The sequence below is a fragment of the Pseudopipra pipra genome, chromosome 8 (genome assembly GCF_036250125.1).
Source record: "Pseudopipra pipra isolate bDixPip1 chromosome 8, bDixPip1.hap1, whole genome shotgun sequence".
Classification (NCBI taxonomy): Eukaryota; Metazoa; Chordata; class Aves; order Passeriformes; family Pipridae; genus Pseudopipra; species Pseudopipra pipra.
Window position 1 is genome coordinate 13,688,247 of NC_087556.1, and position 23,356 is coordinate 13,711,602.

Consider the following 23,356-nt stretch of genomic DNA (forward strand, 5'->3'; position numbering starts at 1 on the left):
TCAGGGAAAGGGGGAGGCAGAACCCAGGGGTTGATGGGATTTTGGTGTGATACAAAACCAAAATAGCAGGTGTTCCTTCTCTTGCACCTTTTCTTTTACCAAATGAGAAGAACAGTGTCTTTAGGGGAAGCTGAGCATCAGGGAGGTGGGTCCAGTGATGTAGTACAGTGGAGGAAAGCAGCTGGGCCTGCAGCTGGGAGAGAGAAACTTCTCATCCCAGACTAAAGACCTAAACTCTTCTTACATATAAAAGTGTGTTAAAAAGGTAATTTCCCTACATCTGGTTTTCAAACTTTCTATTCAAGAATAGATTCTAGAAAGGTGACCTATTTTAAAATCCAATGTTTTTTGAATAAAGCAACATAGGACTGAGTCTCTGTAGGAGATCAATAGTAAGCAGAGTTTCAGGGAGGTAGAAAGAAAGTACATAAAAGAAAAGGATTTACACTTCAGTGGTATAATTTACATGACCAGAATTTTAGCCAGATTCTGCACTACTTATTCAGAGAAAACCCCTTTGTCTTTCACAAAGCTTGCTTCTAGATATTTTGTAGTTCATGTGAGATATAATTCTCTTCTTGCAATACTTAAAAAAAAATCCTTAAAACCTGTTATGTACTTTCAACTTCTACCCATTCTATTATATTTTTAAAATGTGAATTAAAACTGCATATTAGCATAAATACATGGATTTGCAGCAATGCCTCTTACAAATCTCTTTGATCACAACAGGTATGTGATTGCCTGGTGCTTTTTCCAATTTCATTTTTTTGATGATTTTCAGAATAAATGCTTTGTAGTAGCTCTTCAGAAAGATAATATAGCCAGGCTGAAGCAAGTGTGCAGAAAAGGGAAAAAATTATGTGTCAAATGACATTTATGAGACAGAATATAAGCTGAAGTGGTATATTCCACATTCTCTACCCTCTGTTTCTTATGCTTGTGAATAAGATCACTCCGGAATGACACTTAATTTCCTTTCAGTGTTAGACCTTCACAAGGGACCATATAAAGCAGGTGGGAAGACAGGCCATTTTCCAGGTCTCTGCTCTCAAGAAGGCACTTGTATGAAAAATAAGGATACTGATGGGAAATACTACAGGCTAGCAAAGCCAGGTAAAGATTCAAAGACTATGAACACGGAGGAAGGGAGAACTTGAGGAAGTCTGTTTTTTTTTTAAATTAAATTCTTCATGTTACATAAAAAGAACAACAAAAGCCATGACTGGAGGGTGAAAGTTAAAGGACCTGACATAGTGTTGTCAATAGCAAGAGAAAGGCCAGCTGAGGTAATGGTTTCAAGGCCAGATTTAGTGGCCACTGCTGTATTTTTAAAAACCCAGTGTACTAAACAGGACTATTAGAGAGAGTTACCCTTGAAGTTGATTCGGCAAGCCTTTAGCCATGTGATTATATTATTTTATCTTCAAACTGCATAGAAAAAGGCTCATAAGTGAGCTTTCAGTTTTAGAATTGTAGCCACATAGCAGAACAGGAAAGCTCCTCTGCAGGGAACAAGTTTGCTGAATAAATCAGTCTTTGCATCCTTACAGCAGAGAGGCTGCTCTTTCCATCCTGCAACTCAAAAATTATAAAAAATATTCACCGCAAGTAAAGGTTTGTTGTGTAAAAATATCTTTTTGCCTTTGCTTGCTGCATCGTTTGTTTCCTGCATTGGTCTTCAGTGATAGTTGCAAATCATTGATTTCATTTCATACCTCATGTGAATTTCTCATCATTTGATACATGATGTTGAATTCCAGATTAACAATACTCACACTATAGCATCAGCATTTCCTTGAGGGTTACAGTATGGAAGTGCCTGTAATTGATGGCATCAAAGGCTTCCGTGCCTTTCTCTGAAATACCAGAGTCTGAAGGAACCTCCACAGAGCAGTGCAGCCTTACACAGAACTGGGAATCAAGATTTCACCTCCAGTAGCAAATCATTCTACCTGTGCAGATTTTACATAAGATAAAAGGACAAATTATGCTCGTGTTTTTAAAAGTATTAGAAACCAGTTTGTTCAGTTTACTTCCAAAGCCCATTGAAAATGGCTTTCTTAAGTGTGAGTGAATGCTTCCCCATAAACCAAGATCATCACAGCCCTGAACAATTTCTACTTTAGGTTTAGCTGCTCCAGTGAAATTCCTGAATTTTGTTATCTAATTCTGTAGAGATCTCACATCTCATGATCAATGACTGTGTCAAATAATTAATTGACAGGCTTTTCAGTTCAAATCAGTCTAAAAAATAAAAGAGCTCAAATTGTCCATATTTGCGTGCCATGGGAAATTGAGAGGTCTGATTAGAATTATATTTTGAAGTAGCCCCTGAGAAGTATTATGCTGGTTTTATTTTCTGTTTTCAGATAATTTGAGGTTTATGCTCTTATATAGAATTATCAGACATCTAAAGTCTGTACAATGACTAAAAGTTAAGGAGTGCTACAATTTACAGTCACTGCTCAGAGTTGCTTTTTCTCTATTGTTTTCTTTTGTACACTAATTAAAGGCAGCTTTTTGTATTCAGAAATTCTCATATAAAGCTGGCTAATTAAGTAGGTCTAGATTTATTCCTAGTGATAAAAAAGTCAATTTTTTAGTCTTCAAAGCAGATTGGTTTGAGAGATATTTTCCTGTGGCTATCTGTCAAAACTATCAATTTTGGAAGAAAGACTGAAGGTCAAACAATGGCAAAGAAGAAGGAGGAAAAACATACTCACGAAGGCGACTTTGAAAAATACTGTGTTCTTTAACTTCATCGCTGATAGTGTTACACCTTCCCAGGTAGCATGGTTTCCTTGCATTGATTTTGCTCCTTGATGGTCTGGTGTTTAATATCTGTTACTTGTCTCAGAAAGCTTCTGATGTAGTTGACAGTAAGCTCTGCTTAATCTCTGAGTAGACAGCGTGTCTTGAGGTACAGCGAGCTCCTGAAAATCCTCATGCAAATCACTGAAGATACAGTGGTCTCTGTTAAAAAAGTCATGTTGTCAATGGCTACTTCTCTTTAGAAATCTATGAAACAGTTACAGATGTTTCTAGACTTATAGTAAAAATTGCCCAATGAATTTAAGGCTTTTTTCATTTGCACATATCAGCAATTATCATATTCTATGTTTCTTCTGGAAACAGAAGTGGAAATATCACAATACTGGAAATTATCTTTATATTACAAAAGATTTAAGGAAAAAACTACATTAGGTAATGATAAATGGAAGATGAGAGCTGTGATGTTAGTACTGCAGCAGAAAACTGTTTTTGCAGCTCATCAGATGCATTTAGTAGTGAGTCTTTTCCCTTCTGTAGACTGTCTCGTTTTCATAATGTTTTAAAGTACATTTCTTGACAAGCATTCAAATGCTTTGTTGTATACTGAATGATATCACCATTCTTGATTCAATCTTTTTCTTGAATGAAATTTTACTAGGCTTTACTGAAGCCAAGAGCTTTCTGTTTTTTCAGAGAATACATCCACAGCTGCATCTCCCTTTGCTGTATGTGCGAGTTCTTGTGACTAAGAACCTAAACAATGGAAAAGGGATGTAATTGTTTTTGTGGAGTTTTGCAGTTTGAAAATTTAGGAATAGTAACACCAACTCTGAGCAAAAGGAAAGGAAGTCTGAGTAACACAAAATCTGAAAACTTACCAACCTGTTCAATGATAAAACCCTAGCAAGAGGGAGTAACCTCTTTCTCTAATTCCTTCTTCAAAATTTATTGACATGACTGTGTGTTATGTAGGTTGCATGTCAGACTAATGTTGAAAGAACTGAGGAATGTGAGTAGTCCTTTTGTCTGCCAAACAATCTAGCATTAATTTGAGGTAAATAATAATTAATACGGTAAATAATAATTATTAAGGTAAATAATATCATTAAATGCAATCCTTAAAGTGATTCATTCACAAAGAAATTTAGTTCTTTTTAGTAATTTCTTATGACATGGCAATAATGCTTGAGTTTCCTTTAGCAGTAGTGTTAATATTGTAATGAGACACTGTGGATTGCAGGAACAGGCCTAAATTCTCAGAAGGTCCACATTTACAGCTTTATTTGTTCTTTAAAGCTCTTGGGACTGCTTTTTTACCCCAAACCCTTTACCAGAGATATATTTCTGGTTTTAGCAAATTAAAGACACAGCATTTTCTTTACCCTACTGTATTATTCTTTTCTGGCGTTTTTACCACAATTCTTTCTTTTCCTTGACAGTTTCTTGGATGTTCTCCTATATTGTTGTTTAGTTAACAAACTGCGGATGGGAACTGGTGAGGAGTACATTATATTGAAGTAAGGAGAAGAGCTATGAGATTAGTTTGCCTTTTTTTTTTTTTAATACTAATTAAGAAATATACAATTGTTTTATTTAAAAAGACAGCATTTTCTAGTTGTTTGTTTGGTTTTTTTTTTTACAGTTTATTGATTTTTCAGTTCTCTATTGTGGTATTCCAGATACAGGGATGGGTTAACTGTTAGCAAATGATTACATTTTACTGGTACAGACCTTATTTGATTTCAGGTGATTAATTTCCCTGATATTGAACCATTGTAGTTTATGTTATAAAGTAATTATACAGATTCTGATTGTGACTTTTGGGGCAATATTTTGTCTTTTTTTATTCTTCCCAGAAAGAATATCCTGGAAGTGGATATTTTTTTGTGTAGGCACTATACCAGAAAGTGCAAGAGTCTTTGCTTGCTTCTTCATCTCACTTACCTTGATCGCTTTCTTTAGCCAGAGGTAGGACAAAGTATTGTTAGAATAAAGTTACTGGGTTCCAATTCTTCATCTGGAAATAAAAAGCCTTTTGTCACAACTGAAGCACAGGAACGGAGAAACAAACAAAAAAATTAATGACCATGTGCTGCATTTCAAGGTGTGACACAATAAGCAGAGGCTTTCTCCTGGCCTAGCAGTGGGGATGGGGCTGTGAATAATCAGCCATCAGTAGGGGGACTGGTGGTAGGGGGACCCTGCTCTGGACCGGGGCTGTTTGGCCTCTGTGCAGTTTTGCGGCTGAGCTTGTTGGTTTTCAGTTTGTGTGATTTGACTGTTTGACAATTCATCACTCATTTCCCTAAAACAACGTTCCAGTAGGCTTATTGGTGGAGGAACTGGAAAACGAGAGCATTGACAACTGCAGCAGTTTGTAGGTACTGATTACCAACATAACTCGTTTGCTCAGTGTGATTGTAGAGCCAGTCATGCATCCACTGGAAATCAGGGGGGGCTGCTCTTTTACCAATATACAAAAAGTGAATTTGACCTTAATGGAAGGTGATTTTTGTGACTAGCAGGTAATCAGGAGGAAGAACCTTTTAGGTTGGAGAAGAAAAAAAAACAAAACAAAAATGTGCATGGACAGGTATTTACAGACATATAATGTCATGCATTTAGCTCTAGAAAATGGTACATTTTGATAGAAAGTGCTGCTATTTTTTTGACTAATGATACTGAATTGGAAAAGTTGCATGCACTTTAATTGGTCATATTGCCAGGCACTCTACCAGCAAACCTAATTAACTTCAAGCTACAGAGCACCATTGACAGATGGGACTTTTTGTCTTGTATTTTTTCACTAATTAGAAAATCTCAGTCTTTTCACATTTATGGATTGAACAGAAAATTTCATTTTATTGTCAATATGTCAGTAGAAAGTTGAGAGGAAAAAAACTCACTTTGTATAAAGAGAGAAAAAGAAAGCTGAAATATTAACATATATTAGAAGCATGTACAGAGGAGAACACAGCAAAAATATTTCTTTTTTAAAAATTCTTCCTCAAATGAGATTGGAAATGTGTGTGGAAAACAAAAGGGCATAAAGATACTAATTTCATTTGGTTTAAATCCTGCTTTGATTTTTCATATTCTGAGTATGATGTCTACTCTAATTTCCTGAATTTTGATTCCACATCATCCCTTTAGTAAGAAATACTCTTTTTAATTTCAAGCAGTCTGTCAAATGAAAAGTAGCCTGTTAAAGTCTATGTAAGAAAGCTGAATCTTTTATTGGAGAGAGAATAAAATGCAGCTGGTGGCAGACAGGCTGAATTTGCTAATTCTGTTTTGTATGGTTTCATTCAGAGATGTCCTATATTCTATTCCCAGTGACCTGTTATATCAGTTACTTAAAACAGTCACGAATAGTTAGGCAAGTTCACAGTGATTCAGGCCTTTACCATGGATTTTACTTGTACCATTCAGATATACTCAAGTGACTGCTCTGATGCATAAATTCAGTGTGTGGGAACTAAATATGTGACTAATTTTTCTTTTTTGTTTTAACCCTTCTGTATCCATTTTGTCTCCCAGCAATTTTGTTTCTGTATTTCTTATCAATATTATGCAAGTCTGTAAAAAGAGATGCATTAAATATTAACTGTATTTTTAAGATGTATTTACAATAAATATTTAATTTTAGTTTCAGTTAGAAATTAAAACCTTACTATAGTGAGTAGTGACTTAGTGGGACCAAAAATATAATTCCAGAAATATAGGTAAAAAGTTTATCTTAGAAAAAGATACTGACACCTTTCTGTTTAAATAACACCCTTTAATACATAAAGCCCCTTTGCTGTCACAGATAGTGTTGGCACTATTGCAGTGTCCTGCTTGGGCTTTTTATTACTCTGGCAGCAGTAGAGGTCTCAGCTGTGCTATACCCATTGCAAACACCTGTAATGAAAACAGTGGTTACCCTAATAAGTTGGCATGTAGTATTCTTGCCAAGTAAAAGCAGGAGGGAGAACTGGAAGCCTGAAGAGCTTGAGTTATATGCTCTAGGTCACCATGAATGGCAGAACTAGGGACAATAACTAAGTCTTCTGATTGCTCATGATCATCATCCAGTGCTCACGCTGAGCAACTTTAGTGCTGCCTTTTGTCTTAAAATTAAATCTTTGCTATGAATTTTCTTAGAGAAGTTCACTGAGACATTGGCTTATCAAGTAATTTTTCACTCCCCTTCACCTCCTCTTTTGGAGAAATTCAGACTTTTCTTGGAAAATGTAAGTCTAAATGAGCTTTGCTGAAGGGGAAAATTTATATAGCAAACAATTTCATAAAGCTGCCATAAAGCTGTACTCCTCTTAATGTGTGTTGGTGACTAATTTAGTTACTATAGAATTTAATAGCTAATTAACTTTTTAATTAACTCTTTTTTGTGTAATAACAGTAAACAAAAAACAAAATCAGAAAATGTAATTGAAAGGAAATGACTTGCTTTTTAATGTGGCTATCAAAATTGAGAAGTTTGAATTTAGTACTGTAATTATTTCAGGCTCAAAACTAAGAATTAGTAAAGTCTCTTCAGAATTGTGTGCTCTTGAATTTTTTCTGACTTCCCTGAAAGATAAGGTTGCTCATCATCTAGCTCGAAGGTGCTTGGTTGCTTCTAGAATTGGATGTTAAATCCTAGCTGACCTTCAAAAGGTGGAAGAAATTGCTGAAATGTGGATTTTTATGTTTGGGGTTTTTTTTTCTTTTTCTTTTTTCGTGCACCACCTGCCTTTTCTGCATGTAAACTGGTAGGATCAATAAGTCACTGAGAGAGATTTAATAGCGGTGACACCACCCAGCAGACATGACCCTTAAGATTCATAACTGTTAGCATGTGTCCTGTCATCAACAGCAGGTGCTGGCTGTAGAATTTGCTCTTTTCAAGTACTTTCATGAGAATCACTGGTACTTCTTCATAGTATTGTGTTCTGCCAAACATGGCTCTTATACGGGGAGTATATAAACAGCAAAATCTGTTTCCCTGCATTTTTAATAACAGGCAAATGACAAAAATTTTCCCAGTTTTATTATCCTTGTTTGAACTTTTTATTTATTATATTGCTGGTAGGAACAAGATGCAAACTTGTTTTGTCTTTTCATTATTTTATCACTTCATCTTCCTCCTCCTATTCACTCACTTCAGCTCTAATTTGCTGGTGTTTCATGGTTTGCTCTTGTAAGGTGGCACATGGTTAGACAGTTTTCTTTACAGAAAAGCTGGCATGGTATGCAGTTGTTCTGGAAGATATAAAGGGACCATTTCATCAATAAGAAATATGATCTTGCAAACCTGAGAGAGGTAGAATGGCATTCTAAGAGCCCCTTGGGAGTTCATGGCTTCATAGGGGTGGATATTTTGTACTTTTGCCTTTGGCATTTTAGTTATTTATCTGTTGGCCCAGGAGGGACCAGGTAAAGAAGAAGAGGCAGAAAGACTGAAAACAGAGCAATGTGTTTAAGCCCAGAGACAAGTCAGTGTACAGCTTCATCTAGAGCATGGTCCTAGTCCAGCTGATGGATTTGAGAGATCCTCACTCCTGCTTTACTCCTGGCTATGCAGCAGGGCACAGTGGGGAAAAAAGTCTCTAAACAGAAATTTACTATTAATTTCTATTAAAAATATGCAGAGCCTTTTGTTTGTCTTGACAAATCAAAAAGTTCTGAAGTCTGTTTTGTTGAATGAAGTAATATGAGTTGTACAGTTTAGCATGAAGCAGCTACTTCAGTTCACTGATTTATGTCCAAAGGTAATATAAATAAAAACATCTCAGTAAGTGCTAGAATAAAAAGAAGTGTAGAACACTAATTTTTAGAGCAAGAATCTATAATGTGTTATATAAATAGCATTTCATTTGTATTTTTAGTAATCTGAGATATATTAATTGCTCAGCTGTTTATATTAGCTGCAGCACATAAGTTCTTACCACTTATGGCTTTGCCTACATGGAATGCTTTCTGAATTTTGCTGTTTGCATACAGGGTGTCAGTTAATGAGACATCAATTTAAGTAAGCCATTCTGCTTCTTCTGTCGTCTAGACTTGCTCAAGTCTTACTTTTAATTTGCAGTAATTGCCCAGATGTGGGTGCATATCCTAGAGTGTGCAAATAATGCTGGGATTTCCAAGCTAGTAGTTCCTACTTCTGAGATGTAATTTGCATCTGGTCCTTAGATTTCTAAGGTGTTCATTCCTAACGAAGTAAATTCTGTCTATAAAAGAAATATAATTGGTTTCTAATGTGATGGTTAAAGGAAGTTTGGTTTTATATTTAAGCTATGGAAATTTTCATTCAAGTTAGGTTGAAACCTCAGGCTATTGACATTTTAGTAATGCAATTTTGTGTCACGAAATTGAGGATGTAGCTTTATGATCATCGGGAATAGTTTGTGTTTTCATTAAGTACTATGAAATACAAAAGTTAATAGGGTTTTTGTTTTAAATCATAGTATGGTAAAGCTGAGTAGCTTATTAACAGAATTTAGTGGGTCAATGCAGAAATGAAAAGTAAGTGAATTTTAAAAACTATTAATAAAGAACAACTTGGTATACTCTAAGCATTATAGTAGCCTTATGTTTGAGTAACTGTAGAATAATAAGAGTTTAAAACAAACATTTTTGAAGGACAGTACAGAACAGATTGTTGTCAGATTAAATAAGGACTCTCTGATGCCCTGAGGTGTTAGGGTTACAGGATTCTCGAAAGCTTTTTCTTTTCACTGCATTCTTCTTATTTTAATACTTAATGTTGGAGAAAAATAAAAATAGACAACTATTCATTTTCTTTTTCTGCTTTGCCTCTCGAGTTCTATGCTGGTTTGTATTAATTATGTTTGGATAGTTCAGTCTTGTATAAGCAAGAATTTGCCTTTGAAACTTCAAAGAGTTCTTGTTTCATCTTCCACGGAACGTTCAAGCGTTACAGGGTATGAGAGACTTAAGTTCCTGCTCTAGAGTCCCTAAATTGCTCCTTGTTGTGGATGTATTAATTGTAGCCTCCCTCTCTAATGTGAACAGCCTTTTCATTTTCCCTTGTTTCTTCAATAACGCCTGGACATGAGTTCAATGCAGTTGTAGGGGAAACAGTGCCACCCGTTGGATTATCCGTTTGTTACATGGGCTGGTCCTGGAAGGTGAGGTGATCCCCTTTACAGTTACCGTGGCTTAACTCAGTGTTTTCTCAAGGCCTGTACTTCCCTGCAGTATTATTATGTTGCTACCTTATCAAAATGCCTTTTTTTTTTTTTTTGTATTTGTTATGGATGCATAAATTTTGATTGCAGTCAGAGCTCTTCTGGAGCATCTTGCTCTCAGAAAAAATATTTTAATTTTCCTTAAGTGGATTTTATCTGCAGTTTCTCTGACTCTTGCCTCAAAAAGGCATTTTACGCTTTTGTTGAAATCTGTGGCTGGATTTTTATTTTTTTTTAATGAAAGATTTCATGAATTATTTAGGGTTATGCAGCAACTATTCCATGTATTTCCCCCCTCTTGGCTTCAATCAGATTGGTGTTTATTTTTAATTTGTTACTAAGTGCTCAGCCAGTATAGCTGTTAGCATATGACTTCCCATTTCTCAATCTTAAACAAACAGTAAGTTATTGTAAATTAAAAGATTCTTTCCTTCCGGACAGAGAAAAGTTATAATAGATGTGTAGTAATAAACAGAGCAAGGAAGCTTCTCGCTATGGCCTAGATAACAAAAAAAGGCAGTAATTCACATACATATATGCTATTTCCACCCTTAAGTTCTAGTTGCAGTAAATTTGGGGTATTAGTCTCTTTCTATCCGTAACACTCCAAGCATAGCAAGGTCCCTAAAATAGCTGTTATCTCCCATGGCAATCTAGTGAAGATTAGAACAAACTCAATAAGTATTGCCCAGGGTCTGAATAACCAGGTTGCATTAAGGTTTATTTAGGTGGGAATGCAGCAAAAAAATTTGCATCTGAGACTCTATCATGCAGTGTAGAAGAGTATTTTGGTTTTTAGTTTGCTTTATCTATCTATCTATTTCTTTATTTAATATAACTCTGATTAGTTCAGGCTCTGTTTTCCTACACGTTTGGATTCAAGTTCAGCTGAATACCTCTGTCACTTAGCAAAAGAAAAATGAGTTTCTCTGCTCGCAGGATAAAAAAATGGAGTTTATGATTCCATTCTCTTCTGATGCACTTTCTGTGATTCTTGGGGACATTGTGAATTATAATGTTAGGCATGTGTTTTAAGGCACTAGAAGAGAAAATAAACCTTGATTTTAAATCAGGTATGTGTATTACAGTAGGGAAATGTTGTAGTTTTGCATACATGTCTCACTTTTGGTGTAGAACAGGATTCTGGAGCTGTTTGCAAAATACAGATATTTGCATTTTAGTGGCAGTTATATGAACTTTCGCAGAACATTTAAATTCCTTACGTGTTTTGGAACGTCTTACTCAGAATCTCTATACCATTGTTTAAGCAGAACAGTGATGATTAATAAGGGATTGGATATAACTGAAATGCAAGGTTGGTGTACAGTTATGCTGGGTTTATTCTAGAGGATTCCTTTGGCTAGGAGACAATGACTGAATGTTATAACTTAAGATTTGCTAAGTGAAAAGGAAAATAGAAGTCCTTATATACTTTGTAAAACTTGAAAGGGTGAGAAAAGTGTTTATGGAGTCCCAAATGGATTATAAGTTTAGTTTCTCAAAATTCATTTTCAGCATTAAGTGGTCATTTCAGCATTCTGCAGCCCAAAACTCCTGCCATAGAGTAAATCTGTTTTGTATTTTGTTGTTTTGAGGCTTGTGTTTGGTTTTTTTTTTTTGTTTTTTTTTTTTTTTTTTTTTTTTTTTTTGTTTGTTTTGTTTTGTTTTGTTTTGTTTTGTTTTTTTTACTGTTATTTGTAGATTGTTTGCTTTGGGTTTCTTTCTTTTTTAGTCTGTTTTTGGGTTTGCTTTTTAAGAGATACATATATTTAATAGTGGTTTTGAGGGTACTGTTAGTATAGAAATGATTCCACAGAATATAGGCTAAAACATCACCATTAGTATTTGAATTTAAATCATTTAAGAGTGAATGAATAGCTGTATTTAAAAACTGGTTTGGTTAAAATTAAAATTTTCTTAAATTTTAGCCACTTCTGAGCTAAGAAGTTGTATTTTAACTGGCAGTTTGATGATTTGCATGTCCCCTTAGTTATATCTGAATGATCAAGTCTATGGGTTTATTTTAAGGGACATTATTTCTAAGCAACTTTTTGAGATGTTCCTGCCAGAAGACTAAGGGACATTTTATTTTGTTTCTGTAGACCAGCACATCACCTGAGTTTTAGGAGACATGATTTTCCATTTTTCCCTTCCTCAGTGCAGCAGACAGGAATCTTTGCTGATTTTTTCCAGAAGAGTCAAAAAATAGCTTGTTTGTCTCACATTTTTAGATTCCAAATTGGCCTTTTTCAAGTGGTAGAAACCTAGAAATATTTTTCAAGTGGATGGCATTTTTCAAGAAGTAGAAACGTAGAGTGAGGGTATCAGAAATCTGAATCATAATGGGTACACAAGCTATCATCTTTGGGAACCTTTAGAACAGACAGTGTTATTGGTTTTATGTTCAGAAAAAAGAAATTAGAGACAGACAGAGATGTAATTAATCCAGTTTCTTCTGCATTAGCCAGAAAAGCAAGTTCTGTTTTGTTAATAAGGGCTAGATGCCAGACCTAACAAAATTATTTGGCTCAAAAACTTAACAGACTTAAAGAGGGGAAAGGCTTGAAACTCTAAAGTACCCAGGGTATGTATTCCTTGGATCGTGACATTCTGCATCAAGCTATTGTTTTAACTTGTTTGAAAGTTCACTATAGTCTCAATAGACAAGAGTGCAGAATAAATACATATTTTTACATAGCTTTACAGTTTTCCTGTGGGTTTCATAGCCACACATGTAAATGGAAATTCAGCCTGATCTGTAATCACTCTTTGTTTATGTACCAAGGAATAGTCCTGAAGGATAGGTCTGATAAAGCTATACTGTGATTTGAATACTATGCATTAATATTGCATGCCATTTAAAATTTAAGACTGTAGTTTAGCAGAGGTTAGGATCTAGGACCTAATTCTGTACTGGATTTCCCTGAACTAGGATTTGTCTTGTATCTCTTTTTCAATGCAAGAAAGCATACTATGATAATATATAATGTTTGAAGTTCAAGTAGGAGTATTTTTCTAAAGAAAATGACAGCTGAAATAAAACAATACTACCTTATGATTTATTTTCCTTGTCTTTTTTTTGTATGTAAAAGAAAAATATTTAACTCTGTTAAGTAATTACTCTTTTCTTTTCTTTTTTAGGTTGTCTTAGTCTTCGCTCTTAGTATTGGTGCTCTTGTAATATACTTCATAGATTCATCAAAGTGAGTATTCTAGTACATTTTCCTTTCTCTCCTTTCCTGCAGCAATTATGCATCTTTAAATTGCTCCATTCATCTTCTTCAAATCTGCTCATTGCCTGAGTGCAAAGAACTTTATAATAGCGCATGGTCTACAAAAATAACTCAAGAATGGGAAAAAGATCTTACATAAACTAGATTGAACACAGTCACATTGGATCTGTAGAATAAATAGAGAGAAAAACTACTTTTGTGTGTTGAGATTATACATACTATTGCAAGATTACAAAGATTACAATTTTTATTTTCATTATGCAGGTGTAGAATCTTTCAAATTCAAGACTGGGACAGGATATACAGACCAACAATATTTGTCAAAAAATTGCAGTTTACAGGAAAAAAGGTGTCTTAGGAGACTGACAGGAACAGTTCTGAAAACCTTTGAAGGAATTAGGCAGTACAGCATTATATGTTGCATATCTGTTTATATTTCCAGCTTCTGGGTTTGATAGATTTCTACCAAGATAACGTGAACCAGTAAAAGTCTTCAAAGCATCTCAATATTTTTTAGATTTACACCAATGTTAACTTCTAGTGTTGTAGTTTTGACCAGGCAATAGAAAGTTTCATCCTGACCTTTTGAGGTGATGGTTTGATACAAACTGGTGTAACTTGGAATATATTCTGATATTGTTTTCATATCAAACTGGACACTCAGTGTTGTAACAGGCAAATTGGTAACTTAACACAGAAGAATAAAAGGGGACTTAATAGAGTATCCTTCCTTGAATTGAAATTCTTTTGGGAGGATGATATTCAAAATATCAATAGCATTTTGAGGTTCTTTGACAACATGCTTAATGCTTTTCTCTGAACTAGTTTGAGGCTTACCATTACTGCAATGGTTAAGGTTGTGATTGTATGCCTAAGTCACTCCATGTGAGCCCACCTAGCTGTCTGTAATGGTAGTGGACCTGTTCTAAAACAATCGTTCTGTGACTCAGAAAGTCAGACATTCCACTGTTGACATCTGTACATACTGATATTTAGGAAGGTGTTAGCACCAGCAAAAGATATTCTTGGATACATGGATGTCAGCTCTGTATTTTGTGAGTTTGAAGCCATCAGTGTGTCAAGCATAACCCAAATAACTAAGGTAGAGATGTTCTTTACAGAGATGAACCAAGTGGTGGGAAAACTCAAGTTCTATCTTGAGCTTCCTTGAAGAGAGAAAAATTTTTTCTTCTTAGCATTGCAATGAGTTTTCATTAATTTTTGAAATTTAATATGTCACCAGTGAAGTACATAAGGTGGTACTTTTCTGAAGATTCTTTGTAAAACTTTTAAAAGCCCAGTGGCAAAGCTTCTGGATGCTTATATGTCCAGGTCAAAAGTGTAAAATAGAATAAAACCTGTTTCCACTTATGTTCCAATTTTGAATCAACAAAAGCTACAGCTATGTGTCGGAGCAATTTTGTGAAACTATTGGATTGTCTGATGAATTTTAGGCACTGCATTCTTGTAGTCTTTGATTGTTTTCCTCAAGAAGAGCAAAACTGACAACATGGGAGATGTCTCTAGGATGCTTTCTGTGGGCCACCTATTCCATATACTGCTACTGGCTTATTGGCTGCTTGATCAGCAAGTGTTTTAACTGTGCATTTCTCTTGGTTTTCAGTCAACGTTTAGCTCCTGCTGCAGTTCAAATTCAGCAACCTCAAGTTAATGTACTCTACTTGCATACTTTTTCTTTGGTTTCTCCTTCTTTCTTCTCTCTTACCCTCCTTTATTTCCACATGTACATCTTGGTCTTTTTTTTTTTTTTTTTTAATGCTCATTAGTAGTTTAATTCATGTTAGAAACATCTCAGATATATTGCTGAAGGGAACAATTCTGCTTTATTCTGTATTAGCATCTGATCTAACACCCATTTCAGCAATGTAGAATCAAATATAGTGATATATGAGCCAATTTCAGATCCACGAGTGCATGCTTGGAAAAGTTATTCCTTTGAAAATTTGGTTAAACAGGAACTAATGAAGGTAGGATGAGAGGAATGCTTGTGTTATCCTCAACAAAACAGCTGGAACAACAGACTACAGCTTGACCAGGAGCAGAGCAGACAAATAGGATCTAATGCTCACACCAGACAGATGGTGACACATACCATTGTCTGCTTTCCCTTAACAATGCGTTCCATAGCTGTTGTGTTCTGCCCGTGCCATGGACTCTTAGCTGGTATTTGATCTTATATGTGCAGTGACAAAACCCGTGACTTCGATCCAAAGCTGAAGAGTACTAAAGAGTACTCTGAAAGTAGGAGTTGTCTGAAAGAAATGCCAGTTATTTATTCATCCAAGACTCCTAATCTGTCACTAGATTTGCAGATGCAATGACAGGTGTGTCCACAAAGGGATCGTGCATGACTTCCTACTTAAGGGGCATGAAGAAAGATGGGAAAAACAACGTCACTTTCTTAGATACTGAAGGAAGGAGTGAAAAGATCACATAGTTTTGTCAGGCAAGCATGTGTGTCGTGATTAATTGTAGTGGAACACACCAGTATGAAGGCTGTCACAGCTGTGAGAAGAGGGTAAGCTAAGAGCATTTTTATACTACTCAGTTCATGACTCTAACAGACACTGCCAGACTAGTACCAGATGAAATGGCATGCCCAGTGCAATGCTATTTGGAGAGATCTGAGGTCAGAAAATAGCACAGCTTCATCAGCATCCTCCGTACCAGTTAGTCCTACATTTCAGCAGAGCCAATTAAATAGCTTTGTGTTGCTATAGAATATGTGTGTACTAATTCTGTTTCTGGCACAAACTTAGGAATTCTGCACCATACTTCATTACAAAGTATGAGCACAGTTGTAATCTGCTTTAGTCTGAACTGACTGAATTTCTTAGTAAGAAGCAGCGCTTAATTCAGTTTTTGGGAAAGGTTCTAAACAAAATCACAAAAACAATCATTCTTGGTGGAAAGAATTAAGGTTACTAATGAAAACTGTAGAGGTTCATCCAATCCTTTCGTTAAGATTATTCTTAATATTGTTCAGTGCTCATACTTTTTACAAGGCACCACTTTGAATTGTTGTCTCCACAAGGTGTATGTAGAATATTTTTCTTTAAACTGAATATGTACACTTTCAGTGATGTGTTGTAGCAACTGATGGAAGATTTCAGTCCTTAAACTGAGAATTTATTTAGCAGAGAAATTACAATCTTGGCATTCCTGTCATGTAAGTTCAGTCACATCCTGTTAGGAAATGTTTCACTTATTACTATGGACTAGACTCTTTCCTTCCTTTATTTTTGGAATCTCATTCATAAAATACTGTTTTCTTGGTCAGTGGTATTTTTCAATATTAAGAATAGCAGATAAATATGAAACATTTGCAAAAGAGATTTTATAAATACTATTCACATAATTATTTTAATCTTTAGGTAACAAATAACCAAATAATTAAATTTTATTTTTAGAGATTTTTTTTTCACTTTGATGTCTGTCTTCCGTTTTTGGTTTAAATAAAAGCACAACATTCAAAGAAGTCATAAGCAGATCTACTTCAGTACAGAATAACATCATTTTTGTAATGATGGTTCTTTTCCTATTCATGTTTCCTTTAAAATTTGTCATCATTTAATTTTTCAAGGTAAGAAAATAATGGAATTATCCTCTTCTTAAGAGGAAAATCTGACTTTACACAGTTGTTGGGAGTCTACTGAATGTGCTGCAGTAGAATAAAGCTTGATGTCTGCCAATGCTTTTTAATGTTATGTGCTTTTTTATATGTAGTTTTCACAAACTTCCTCCTTCCTTTGTTTATTTTTCCTTTCTATATTTCTGCACGTAAAAGGTGTTTTAGCAAATACATATAGAAGTACTTCTCTGAGTGTTATTTACATCAGTACTAGAGATGCATTGGATGCATTGCCCATTTTCATTTCCGTTTGTCATTCTGACCTCTGCATATTGTACTGGATTAGTGACTTGAATAGAATAGAGAATAACATTTGCCATGATCATCTTTAGGCATGGTCAGTAAAAGCATTAGCAGAGAGCTTGAATTTCTGCTAAACTGGGAACTAAGAGCTCCTATTTTCTATTTCTTGTAATGGCAGTAGCATGGAAACTCTTTATGGTGTGAATATCCTTTTATGCTCTGGTTCTGGATTCTCTTCTGGGGTGCAATATAATGTAATATGCAACTATAGATAATAGACTTTTTTTTTTTGCCTAACAGATTACTTTCTAATGACCAGTTGTTACTATCCTGTCTCTTGAAGTTTACCTTCCCTTCCCTGAAAACTGATGTCAATGTAGAAATCATAGAACCCATCAATGACAAAGTGAAAAAAAATGAAGTCTTACAACTGGCTTTGTATGTTCTACTCACATGTGTCTTTCAGATTAGCTTTTTAGAGTTGTTTTTTTCAGAGCCACTAGCATAGTTATTCCTAAATAGCTATTTTTTTCCAATACTGTGTCACATTGTACTTGATTAGAATTGTACATAAAAATGCCATTTAGCCATGAGTATTAACAAATAGACTTGATGATCTAAAAGGTCTCTTCCAACCTACGTTATTCTGCCTACTTGCTTAGTAGTAATATCAGCTGAAAACACATCAGAGATGCTATACTAGAAGTTGCCTAACAAAAGAATACAACATGGAAAGTCTTGATTCTTGTTTTGAAGGATTCACGCTGGTTTCCTGACATTGTATGGCAATATATTAGGAAGGGTTCATTGGAAATAAATACTCTGTTTATAGACACACAGGAGTTTCCCGTGTGACAGCACAAGGAGAAAAGTCTCTTGGAATGTTTTACTAGCAAAAATATTTTTTACCTAAGCGACACTTTATTTCAAGTCCTTATGAACTCTGTTATTTTGTGGGAATATTTGAGGATAAGTTGTGACTGTGTACCATGTTTGGCTTTCCTGCTTGTGTTGTCTTCTGAAAGACATTTGATTTTGTGCAGCAAAATGTTCTATAGAAATACTCCAAGCCTGATGAGGATGATTTATTTAAATTTGTTATAGTTACTGCCCAAGGGAATTTACATCTTTCTCATTTGTTTAGGCTGTGTTACCCCTTTTACAAAGATGTATGAGGTAGGAAGTTTAACTGCCTAGTTCAGTAAATCTGTATAAACATCAACGCTCAAGTGTTTTTAGATACCAGTCTCATTTTCATTACAAATCATTAAACTTTTCCATATTACATGGAATAATTTGCAGAATATTTTGGTGATTCTTTCTGAGTTTCATGGCCCTTTGGGGAAAAAATAATATAATTTAATTTCAATTATAAATCAACAATTCAATGCTGCAACATCTGAATTTTGAGTGGATGCCACTGGCCTGATGTATAAAAAAAAATTTGGATGTGTCTAATATGATCAGAAATCAGTTCTTAGGGAAAGTTCAGCTTGATTTAAGATTTTATTACGGATTTCAGTTTACAACTTGGTTTGTATTTTTTCTTTTCAATCTGCAAGACATATAAGTGTACAAGATTGCTGTGGTTTTTTTTCTCCAGTAACCAGTTTTAGATCTATGCTGTATCATTTTGCTGAGGATATCCTGTGCAGTTCAGGGTTCTATCCTCTTAAATATGCATTTACCAATATTTTGAGTGTGTGCAGAATTTTACATAGCATTTCCATCTTCATATTTGAGGAATTAAGTAAGTAGGGCTTAAATAGCACTAAGCTTTGTTTCAAGCCTTCCTACTTATCGTGAAACTTACTCATGCAAAAATATTTTAATTATGTTTATAAAATTCTTCTTTGTCTTATTAATCTCATTAACCCACACTAAGAGCCTTCCTTTATACTAAGTACACATTAGAGTTAATATATATATTTTTTTTTCATGGTGCGTGACGAGATGTAGAAGTTGACTTGAAATTCTGGGATCTGATTCAAGGAAATGCTGTTAGATTATATTTACCATTATTCAAATTGCTAAAATTACAATGGTCTGTATCTTGGCAAGTACATTAAAAACTGTAGTTCTTTTCATAATGAGAATTCTTGGGAAAGAATACAGACTGGCTCCCATAGTACCTTGCAGTTGGTGGCCTTGTCAATTTTAATATTTTGTTAATTTTAATTTTGTTAATACTGCATCAGTTTCTGGCCATTTCTGTGGGCTGATAAATTTTGTTCCATGCTGAAGTAAATCCAGTTATATGTGTTCTCTCCAACTCTTTTTACACAAAGAAGGAAAAAGAAACTTTTAATTCCTAAAAAGACCTCTTAATTTTATTAACGGCTCAATTGTCAAACAGAGTGATAGGTGTAATTTTCTGATATAAAGAAAATTTACCTTAAATATGTAAGTGAATTTCTCGAGTGATTATGTTCAAGTCACTTGGTTTTTGCTATTATAAAAAAATTATAATATCAGTTTTTCCTGCTGCTCATTCTCAGTAAATGTCAAAATCTGTGGCTTAAAAAGATTGTCAGCACCCTTTAAACTGATACAGCATTAAATAAAATTTTCTGTTATAAGTAAAGTCTAATTTTGTCTTTACCATGTTTGTAATAGGTAAATGAATGTAAACCATTATTGCTTTAATTGAAATGTGATTTGCAGAAGAAAGCCTTATTTGTGACAATGAACTATAATTTTCTTCATTGCTCTGCAAATTTTCATGGGAAAATGTCCATAGCTAAGATTCATTGCTTTCATATTAGCATGCTGCAGTCAAAGTCAGGCAGGTTTGCAACTCAATGCATGGCCTCTGCAGGCAGTCGAATACCAGAAAGAAGGAAGGCCTTTGTTAGCTACAGATGATGCTAATTATGAGTAAAATCCTGCAACAGCAGTGATGTGATTATTATAAGGCAAAAAGCAAAAGAAACAAGCCACAACTGACGGAAAAAAAATCCACGTAATTATTGCCCATGTGTTACTATGCACTTTGCTCCCTAGGACAGAGGGATTAGGTATGATTGTATGTTTTCTAAGCTTGTTGGTGGACATCTTTCCCTTGATCACCAGTCATTATAAATGTTCTCTTCCTTGAATTTTCTAAAAAAGCTGGATGTACTAGGGCATACCTTTAAAATCGGATGCATGTTTCGTGTGCTATCCATCTCTCTGCATTTGGTCTCTGACTTGTTCAGAGAGCTCGAGTTTCATAAATTATATGTAAGTAAAATTTGTCAAACACTACCTGAACAACTCTTCCAATCTATTTAGGAGATTATAATAATGAATAAAGATAATTCCTCTGTATGTGTTTATCACATTAATGAAATGCCATTGGATTACACTGATTTTTCACTAGTTGTACAGAAAGGCAATATGCAAATATTCTGATTTCTCTAGACCAACCATGCAATGAAGTTTCTGTTAATCAATGGCAGTAGTTTGTGTTTACTCAGTGGTGAAAATTAATTGTTGCAAATGAATTAAATAAGAAGTACTGTGAATGAGTTTCAGATAAAATGGCAAACAAAAAAGCTTCCTTCCATAATAATTGGCAAATCAAGCTCTGAGTAGGTTTCTGGATACTGTTTTTACTCCTTGTTGTTACACAGAAATTCTTAGTAATCACGATACACAACCTTGATGATGCGATAAATTGCAATGGGTAAATTTTCTGAAGTGTTAGACCTTGTAAGAGATCTCAGTAATTGTAATTTCCTCTTGGCCTGTCACTGAGTATGACTGAGAAGAATCTGGCTCCGTTTTCTTTATACCTTAAGGAGACTCCATCAGGTATTTATAAATGTTGATGAGATTCTTCGAGCCTTATCTTTTTCAGACAGAAGAGTCCCTCAGTACTCTGTCAGCCCTCCTCGTATGACAGGGCTCCAGTCCCTTAACAATCTTTGTGGCCCTTCACTGGTCTTGCTCCCCTATGTCTGTGTCTCCATGCTGGAGACACGTTTCCTAATGCAGCCAGGAAAATGCTGCTGACCTTCTTAACTACAAGGGCACAATGGTGGCTTATAGTGAGCTTCTGGACCTCAGGCTCTTCTGCAAAGCTGCTTTCCAGCTGCAGCCAGTTGCATGCTGTGCTAAGGAATCACTGAAGTTCAAGATTGTATAATTTTGTTGTTCCAGAAGTAAGTCAGTAATTTGAAATAACTAAACTTTATGCATGCAGTGATATTTAGTGACTTTATTTGTATTAAAATGTTGCCAGATAGGCCACTATGTAAATATCTGTCACTTAAATTAATGTGTTTATACTGAACATATCAGGCTTAAGAGTTTGATCATCAAGAAGCTAAATCCTGATTTTTTCATGATCCAATTTTTATGTGGTTTAAATTTTTGTCATTTTAGAATAGCTGGAAAAATGAGAGTACTGTATTTCAGGAATCGGATCCTTCTTTTTAAGGGCTAGGCAGAATTTACTAATGGCTTTTTGAAACATTTGGCTATTAGTTTTTCCTTCTCCAGTTTCTACTGAATTGACAAATTTGATTTCGACATAGGCAAAAATCTCTATCACTGGCACATTTTTAGGAGAGCAAAACATATTTGTCTCAAACAGTTTATTTCTTTTAAGGATGAACAGAGGAAATTCTGGTCTGAATTAAGTGTTGTCTAATTTGAATAGCCTGTTAGTTATATTTACATAACAAGGCTTTTTCAGAGGAGCAGGATTTTACACTAAAATCTGTCTTCATATTTTTTGTGGAAAGGAAAAATTTCACAGCAGTGCAATTTCTAGAGTAGTGCCTGAAGAATATCTTAAGCATTGTTAAGGCCTCAAAGCATGCTTATGTCAGAAATATGTAGACAAACTGATTAAAAAGTCTAGAGAGAAACAGGAATCATTAAAAGTTTAGAAAAATTCTTTTGACAGATAAAGGAATGTGGAGTGGTTGTTGGAAAAGGGTTTGTTTAGACTGGGGAAGGATACAACCCTCAACTTTGTGAGGCAGGGAGGGCAGACATGGCAACATTCCAATATGTAAATGGAATGGTCCCCAAAGATCATCTCCATGGTGTTTGAAGAAACTATAAAATCTATGTAATTTACAACTTTGAAAATTTAGTTTGGAACTTAAGGAAAGTTTGATAGCTGTGACAGTGGTGAAATACTGGAAAAGACAGATAACTGTGGAATTTCCTGCATCTCCGGTATCTTAGTTGTACAAGTTATATTTGGTGATACTCTGGTTGGTAGGATGTTAGAATATCTGATTATTATGTCTTCTGAAATGTAAAGCTGACTATGTGACCTGCAACACTCAAAGGAAATGAAGACCATTTTGTTGCTCTGAAGGTTTAAGCCTGCAGAGTGGCAGGGGTGTCTATAGAATTTCAAACTTACAAGTGTATTTTTTGCCAAAAAATACTATTGATAAAAAGTGAACATTTAACACCCTCATGTTTTGTAACACAGTTTCTTACTTATTAGGATAAACTCAGAGACTGTCAAAAGACTGAAATGGATCCAAGTACAAGGAAGATGTGTGATCATTTCTGGCCCAGGGGAAACTGTTTTCGTAACATGTTGCTTTGCAGTTCAAGGTCAAAAATACTTAGATAAGAGTTTGGTCTTTTAGTGTGACTGGTCAGTTAGAATTTTATTTTTAATTCAGAGGTTGCGCGTAGACATATAGGAATGTTTCTGAGAATTTGATATTAGATGTTAGCATTTTGTATCTTGTCTGAAAATGAATAACAAATTCATTTATAATACCATCAAGTAGACAATTCTTTTTCCCTTTCCTGTGTTGCACATCAGTTCTGGCACCTCATGAAAAATGGCTCTCATGACAAATGCATTTACACTGATGGTTCTGGAGCTGTTTGCAAGAAGTAAATTTAAACCCATATATTTGCACATCTATGTTATAATCTAGTTCTGAGTCAAATTCTTTCCTCTCTGCTGGGTAGTGTTTTGTGGGATACCTGAACTCCTTAAAGGGATGGAGGGGAAGGCAATGGCTTAACAAAGACTACAGCAGATTGTTGCTTCACCTGGCAATTTTTCTCCAAGCAAGTGCCCAGTGGTAAAGGGCATTTGAATAACACTAACTGGTATTCAATGCTCCTCTGTGCCAAACTGCATCTTTCTTTTCCAATGAATTGTTTCTGCTTTTGTGTACTGAGAATTTCAAAGGCATCAGCTTAAACATGAAGGTGATAAAGGTCTGCAAATTGACAGCTGTTTCTAGTTGATTCCTGTCTGTTGTCATTGCTTGCTAGCTGTGTTTTGG

The 23,356-nt window shown here is 35.0% G+C and overlaps 1 protein-coding gene across 38 annotated transcripts in view; it reads left to right on the forward strand.

Moving 5' to 3' along the window:
- The window catches only part of KCNMA1 (potassium calcium-activated channel subfamily M alpha 1), a 468,105-nt gene that overhangs the window by 199,806 nt on the left and 244,943 nt on the right, over positions 1-23,356 (forward strand). For all 38 annotated transcript variants that reach the window (XM_064662590.1, XM_064662591.1, XM_064662592.1 and 35 more), the window contains exon 3: positions 13,113-13,174. In XM_064662590.1, the coding sequence (XP_064518660.1) occupies positions 13,113-13,174 (62 nt within the window). The remainder of the gene's footprint in view (positions 1-13,112; positions 13,175-23,356) is intronic.